Source organism: Apostichopus japonicus, chromosome 22 (genome assembly GCF_037975245.1).
Source record: "Apostichopus japonicus isolate 1M-3 chromosome 22, ASM3797524v1, whole genome shotgun sequence".
Classification (NCBI taxonomy): domain Eukaryota; kingdom Metazoa; phylum Echinodermata; class Holothuroidea; order Aspidochirotida; family Stichopodidae; genus Apostichopus; species Apostichopus japonicus.
The window spans coordinates 8,251,851-8,259,400 of record NC_092582.1 but is presented as its reverse complement, the minus strand read 5'-3'; the positions used below and the strand labels follow the sequence as shown (position 1 = coordinate 8,259,400).

Genomic DNA, 7,550 nt, shown 5'->3' with positions numbered 1-7,550 from the left:
TATGTCACAAAGTAGTTTGTCTGGCAGTAACTTAAAATATATGTAAATGTGACATATCAAGTTACGGTACAATTTTGACAGTATTGTAGAATTAAGAATTACATTTAAAAAGGCAGAGGTCTTGTCTAGCTTTGGTCAATTTTCGAATCCCAATTGACACAAACTCCTTTAATTTTCATATATATTTTCTATTTTTGATGTTTTTTTTTCATGAATCAATGCAGGTGTCACTGGCAAGTACTTTAACGATTACCAGGAGACTGAACCTTCGGAGGAGTCACGTGACACGGAGAAAGCCAAGAAGCTGTGGGATGTCAGTGCAGACCTGGTCAAGTACCAAGCAGCAAAAGACCTCGGAGTTTAAGTACGTCTGTACAGCCGGTTAATATCGGCTCTCTTGTATTGGACATGCAGGCGATTGAGTGGAGTAACAAACCTACTCTCAGGAGATGCAGGGCTTTCATATTTAGTTGTCTCCTTTGCTGGTTGCCACTAAGAAATATAATTTTTTAACTATGCACTGCCAAAGTTTTGTTTTGTTAGGAGGAATAAGTTGATGGGGACAAGGGTTCCAGAGATAGAGGGGTTCGAGAGGGGGTAGAGAGAAAGTTGTATGTTGCACCTTTAGTTCCTAGTCCTCTCCCTCTCTCTGTATTTTTCAAGATGTGTTAAAAGTAGCTGCAGTAATCCCATTCTGATATGCTGGATGCAACAAAAGTAATCCCAAGCTTATATGCTAGATGAACCAAAAAGTAATCCCATGCTTGTATGCTGGATGCAACAACAAAAATCCCATGCTGATATGCTGGATGCAACATAAAGTAATCATAATTGCAATTTAAGAAAGAAACGCCTATTAAGGGTCCCACATCTCTTTTGGGATTTCACTTTTACCTCTACATTTTATTTAGATGCAGGGCGTAGGTTCTTAAATAAGCAATTTTGTGTTTTCAAAGCAAGATATTTTCTTCGGCTTTCAGTATGATCTATTGCCATCCTTACAATTGTTTGATCTTACATATGAAGTTCGACTTATTTTCTTGCAAATTGCTTTCCAGTTTGCCTAATATTGATAATTTCTTTTACAAGTTTTGAATTCGCCCATCTTCCATCTTTTATTGGACTGATAGAATACCAAAGCGGCACATTAATTACTGAGATCTGAAAGAGGCTTTCTCTGCGTGAGAGAATCTTTTTGATTCCACCTATCATTTAACCTAAAAATGTTTGCTTTAAGACACCGGTCAGTTTCTCCATTTATTTTCAAGATAATTTCGCTTGGTATATATTTATAAGTCCTATTTCAATTTATATTATATTAAAAACTTACCTGGATAGTTTAATCAATAAAAAAATGGAAATAAAAAATAAAAATGTAAATGTACTCAAGTGTGAGTACTGCTGGCTCAAGTTGTACATGTCTGGTATATACACATGACTTTTGAGAAGACCCTGACCTTGATGCAAGTCTGCAAACCTTCACTTTTCCCTTGATATGTGATCTGCTATTTAAATTGATGACATTTTTTATGGACATAACAAACTTTATCTGGAGTTATTAATTATTTGCTTTGATTTGTATTTATGCATAATTCCTATCTCAATGAATTTTAATTTCTCCACAAATAACAGCTTTAAGTTTCTCAGGTGAGACTAAACTGCATTTTATAGTGTTCAACAATCCCAAACCAGACTGGTGTTGGTGTAATTAACCAGAGACAGTCATATATTAGTCTTTGCGGTTACAGGATTACAGGTTACGAAAAATCTAACCGATGTACCACAAAACAGTTGTGTTTTATCGTTGTGTCCAAATCATATTTGAGTCTATACTCCAATATATATATATATCTGCAAACTAAGAGGATTTAGTAACGAATGAACACTAAGACAAAATAAGTGAGGTATGCTGCAAATTTGTTTTTTCCATTTTACTAAAAGTTTATTTCTGATCTTCGTAATAATCAGCTTGAATGGAGGCACATTAATTACACTTCCAATATACACATTTTGTAATGATAGAAAAATGGTGAAATTCACATGCCAATAACATTAAGAAAAAGTAAAATAATTGAAAAGATCATGTGGCACTAATTCCAACTGTTGCAGATTTTTACAATACATACATATTTGAGTGAAATTTTTTTTATAACATTATTAACTAGTAAATTTTTTCAAGAAATATTAGTGTAATTGTTTGTGATCATACTATTATATTTCAGCTGTAGTGTCAGCAAAAAAAAATGTGTCCATGTGTTGTTTTTGTGTGTGTCTATTTTGCTTATATATTATCAGTTTGGGCTCCAAATGTTGGCATGATATTATTATTATTTTTTATTATTGTCATCTTTAATGAGGGAAGTCCTGCTCTGTGCAGAAGCACTGCTTTCCAGAGGAGCCTATAGGTTAAAGGTGAGGGCCAGAGCGAGGTGAAAGGCATTTTGAGCAAATGACTGAGGCATAGTTGGGCCGCACTGGTGGGCAGGGGGTTGGGGGGAAGGTTAAGATAACTCTTCCAATACCCCTCTCCAAACTTTGAATTCTCAGTTTTTCGTTAAATTAGGATGCACACAGTAACAAAGCAATTAAGTCTTCAGAGAAACTCACCAATGTTCGGTAACATTGATTAAGGTCTGATGATGATGATGATGAAGAAGAAGGATCAAATGACAAGTCATTCCCCTTAAAACTTTTGCCTGACCATTATTTGAATTAAATAATTGACTTGTGAAACAACAAGTATTTATCATTAGATTTAAACATGAAAGCCTCTTAAGGCAACATTAACTTGCACTGTAATGTAATATTTGCCTTCCTTTGCAATGGATCATTGAAATTCAATCAACCAAAACTATTATCAATTAAAGACTTAAAAGTCAAATGCTGACATTCAATTGTTTATTCAGCACTATTTAACTATGCTTAATGAAATCCTTATCCTATCATCACAGCCAATTGCGTATAATGAAGCAAAAAACAGCATCTCAAAATATCCAAAACTGTACAATCAAAATGTTGGCAATTTCTGGTGTCTATCAGCTTGGTTTGTGTGATATGAGATGGCTCCACCAGCCTTTAACTCTTCCCGAGCCTGGCTGGAGATACCATAAATGTTTAGTGTACACCCTTAGACCATAACCAGAACCCTTATCTAGTTTTCATAAAGTTCTGGTATGCAGTACTGTGTACTGTGTTTGTTTCAATGATATTTGACATTCTATCATTAACTGACAGATCTAGTGGGTACCCCCATTTCTCTTTGCTAAAGTTTCAAAACATGTACATCCTTTTCATACTTCCTGTGTTATTTATTTTCATGATGTGAGAAGTGAACATAAAACAAAAGACAAAGATTGCTTCATCATTCAAATAGGAAACCGTAAATAAATAAAAAGAAGATTAACAAATATCAGTTTTAAACTATTCGATATAAATAAAAAGTCCTGAAGCATTAATTATTTATAAACAAATTGATGGCAAGAATATTTTTGATGTACAACCCAAAAAATGCTTAAAATAAAAGTGAAAAGTCCTATTAAGATCAATGAACTCAAAGGCTTGACACGTTAGCAGAGTCGGTAGGGACACCGCCCCCTTCCCCCATTTTGTGCAAAACCTATATTTCATATAAGGGATTTTTATATTTGTATTTAAGTGCCTCATTTCATGTAGGTTCACCTTTTGGTAATAAAAAGTACCCAATTTTCTAAACTTAAATGTGCCTTTTTGTAGCTAAGATCAAAGTCAAATGTCCAACTGCCCCTCAGTGTGCCCCTCCATGTTGAACCCTCTTCCACTGCCTCTTACCAGAAGCTAAGGGCTTCTTGAAGTTTTGATTTAAAAAATGCCAGCAAGAGGACAACATAATTTAAAAGCAGTTTGCTTGTTACATAATGAATGGATGAGTTAATTTAAAAATAATTACATTATTCTTGTCAACAGTAATATACAATGCTTGTGTTTTTTTTTTCAATGTGCTGTGCTACTTGTTTAAATTGGAAATACTGATCAATGATTTCACAATTTTGTGCTTTAGTATTTTTTTAATATTTCAAGTTTTTCTTTCTTTAAGAAGGCTTGATTAAAATGTCATTATTTTACAGATATATGAAACTGACTCATTAGTTTCTAACTGGTATACTAACTTTACAAAAAACTCAATGAAATAATTCAATTACTGTTTTATGTAAATTTCAAGATACTTTTGATGTTTGTAACTTAGCACTCACGTGAGTGACCATTTCTAGAGAATATTTTGGCAATATGGTAGCCTTCTCAAGATGGTATAGCTTGACCTGCAAGTATTTAAGTAATAACACATCCATAGGCATTGTACATCAGACAAGTGTTTAAGTAATAACACATTTATATAAGCATTTTATATCAGACAAAAACTAAGGGATGCACTTTATGCAAATGATCTGTTCAGTGATTCCAATCAGGTTCACGATATGAATTTGTAAGTGAAACTAACACGACACTCATTTATACCTGCTGTGATATAAGATTTCATTCATGTGAGTCACTTATATTGTAGTAAAGTGAAATTTTGTTGCGTACACTGTGTAGATCAGTGGTTGTGTATCGTTAAGCACATGGGTGCTAGTAGTATTGCGTACTTTTATACTGTAGTGTTACAGTACTGGTATATATTGAGTTTAGTATACAGAGAGTTATTAACAGTGTATTGTATTGTACTGTATTGACAGTTGAGTTAGTATTGAAAGACTATTTCTTGTACCTGTATTTTAGTATTGTACTGCTCGCAGTGTAAAGAGTGTACGTATTCGTATTTTGAACATGATTGTTTACTGTTGTTACTTATAGAGTTGTCTCAGAGCTTGTCCTTTTAATCTTAGCCTTTATGGATAGCTATAGAGTGCCAAGTCTCTTGAGAGTTTGTGGGTTCAGGAGGTGGAAATTCCTGCTGTCTAGGAACAGTTTAGGTGAAAAGGCCTATAATGTGTTGCAGCTGGCATGTGTTGCCCTAGGCTGGCCATTACGAAGGTGTAAAATTCCTCACCTGTTGGCAAACGTTTTGTATTATTTATGCAGATTATTTCATAATGTTCATTTTACATTTTTCCTTATACACTTTATGCATTGTTGTACAGTATTGTAAGAGTACAAGATTGATTGCGGGTATTGATTCTTTAATTGTATTCATGTTGTATGAATATTACTTAGATTGAGAGTAGGTTCTGTGAATATTTTATTGTATTGAGTATAGGTTTTCCCTCAGTTTATTAGGTCGTTAAGAGTGTAAGAGCCATTTACTGTATACTGTCATGTATCATGATTTGTTCATATGTATATTTTCATTTATCATATTGTGTAGAGTTTGTAATAAAATGTCAGCCGTTGTTTCAACGCAAGAACACTCTTGCTTCCTCATTTATAACTTATGAGTTCGAAGCGAAGGACCCCAAACCCGGTAATTTCCCCCGCCATCCGCGGTTCGCTTCAATATCATTGACCATACGACAGGCGGGCTAATAACCTTTGTCCCCGCCCCTTACCTCTTCCCAGGTGTAAGAAAACAAAACAGATGGTGCCCAAAACAGACCATTCTAAAGGCAAATAAAATCCCCTCTTTTCAACATTTTAACAAGTAATATGTGTTCAGCATCATATTTCTTGTCAACTATCTTTGACTTTTACTAACTACAAGTGACCATATTCTGGGAATTGATGTGACTATATTTAACCATTTCTTGCATATGTGATTTGGAGATCCCACTCTGCATGAGATGATACATTTTGTAAAACCATGAGTGTTGCCAGGTGATGAAGCCTGATATCTTGGTATTTGTCATGTCAGACAATTTAGTCTACTCATCCAAACATTTTTAAAGCAGCATTTTGCGTCCTTTTCTATGGTTTTTCTCAACCTCACTGATTCCACGATCCCATAACGACATACATACAGTAACTAGCTAATATCTATTCAAACCTTACTTCAAATGGTGGCATAAAAGTCGAAAAACTTACAACTATCAACTTTGTCTTTCTCCAAGATATTTTCCGTTGGGATCCAAATAAACCTCGCCCATAATATGAATATTTAAAAGCTACGAACATCATTGGCCAATACGTAATACAACACCATGCTTAATTTGTGTAGATTGTCCATGGCAGTTGTGCCAGGGAGCTGTTAGAGTCATAAAAGGCCTCTCTGTATCTTTCCTAGGTATGAGACTGTGGTAGGTTCGGAGATTAATGTTACACATGTTAGCTAGGTTTGTCCTTGCAGTCCTGTCCCCAAACTATCACATGGTATACATATGGCAACCATATGACATGCATACGGCATGTAAATAACATGTAAATGACATGCACATAGACAGATGGAATCCTGGAAAATGTTTCCTGGGATTGTTTTTGTGCCAAGTGGTTGCAATAGAAATAAAAAGTACTTTAAAGTCTTTATAATGTAATATTTCTATCATCATGATATATTTTAGAAACATCAAGGGTACGACTTCCGATGAGTACGAACAACAATCAATGTTCTTCACCACACATTTCACTTCAACACAATAAAAGGCTTCTCTGTGATTCCAAGATTAACATATTCGATGGGTGACGTAACCATTACAGAGACTGACTTTCGATGATCATACACACTCGATATATCGCCAACGAAGCCAATGAGACCAGACAATACACAAACCAAGATGTGATGGTGTTACTCTGGCCTCATCATCATTCATCTCTGTCATCTAGTTGGGTGAGAACTCCATCTGTATGTCTGTTCATCCTCCTTGAATCTTTCCTCTGGTTCCATTTTCCAAAGTTTTACTCGATCAGCTGCTGCTGACTATGAGCCGTTCAGAGCTTTGTGTCCAGATTTGCCTTAACTGGTGAAGGAGCCTGAAATTCTAACTTGGGTTCCACGGGTTTCTTCGATGGTCTTCTGCGGCTGCTGAATTTCCTCCTAGGAGGCATGGGAGATGGAGTCTTAGGTCCACCAGATGGTCTGATGATAAAACTGGAAGAAACAATGGATAGGAATACTTAACTGCCAAAATTAGATAAGTTTAGACCATGAGAGTATAATAACTGTAAAAGAGCAAAATTATCAGATTTTGTTAATTTCTCGATATCCCTAAGAAGACTTAAAAGTATGCTGTTTTGGCCTAAAGTATGCTGGATATTCAAATATGGTCACCTTTGGTCAAAATTCTTAAACTGTTTTCATTACAACCTTTGAGGAAATTTTCCTCACTAGGACATTCAGTCATGTTGTGTGTTCCTTAGAAATGTCTGAGAACAATTTGGAAAGTAGAGACCTCCAGGAAGATACTTTTTAAAAACTTCTAGCAATTATAGCGGGCTATTATTTGGGGCCTATACTGACTACCTTTAATTACATGTATGCAGTACAGGTTGGTAAAGTATCCCCACATGGTTTTTATTATAGTTGTCTGTCTGTCTGTCTTTCTGTCTGTTTATCTATCTTAAATGTGTTCTTAATCTGTCTTGATTTCAGTTTATAGCCTCTCAAATAGATCCTCCTAGGATCGAAAACATCAGGCCCTCTATTAAAC

General features: G+C 35.1%; 2 protein-coding genes across 9 annotated transcripts in view; one reads left to right on the top strand and one right to left on the bottom strand.

Moving 5' to 3' along the window:
- Nucleotides 1-3,345, top strand: part of LOC139963363 (uncharacterized) — a 34,399-nt gene extending 31,054 nt beyond the window's left edge. For both annotated transcript variants that reach the window (XM_071964043.1, XM_071964044.1), the window contains exon 7: nucleotides 225-3,345. In XM_071964043.1, the coding sequence (XP_071820144.1) occupies nucleotides 225-364 (140 nt within the window). In that variant the 3' untranslated portion in view covers nucleotides 365-3,345. The remainder of the gene's footprint in view (nucleotides 1-224) is intronic.
- The window catches only part of LOC139963361 (potassium channel subfamily T member 2-like), a 147,767-nt gene continuing 142,473 nt past the window's right edge, over nucleotides 2,257-7,550 (bottom strand). For all 7 annotated transcript variants that reach the window (XM_071964032.1, XM_071964033.1, XM_071964036.1 and 4 more), the window contains one exon: nucleotides 2,257-6,991. In XM_071964032.1, coding sequence (XP_071820133.1) covers nucleotides 6,832-6,991 — 160 coding nt within the window. In that variant the 3' untranslated portion in view covers nucleotides 2,257-6,831. The remainder of the gene's footprint in view (nucleotides 6,992-7,550) is intronic.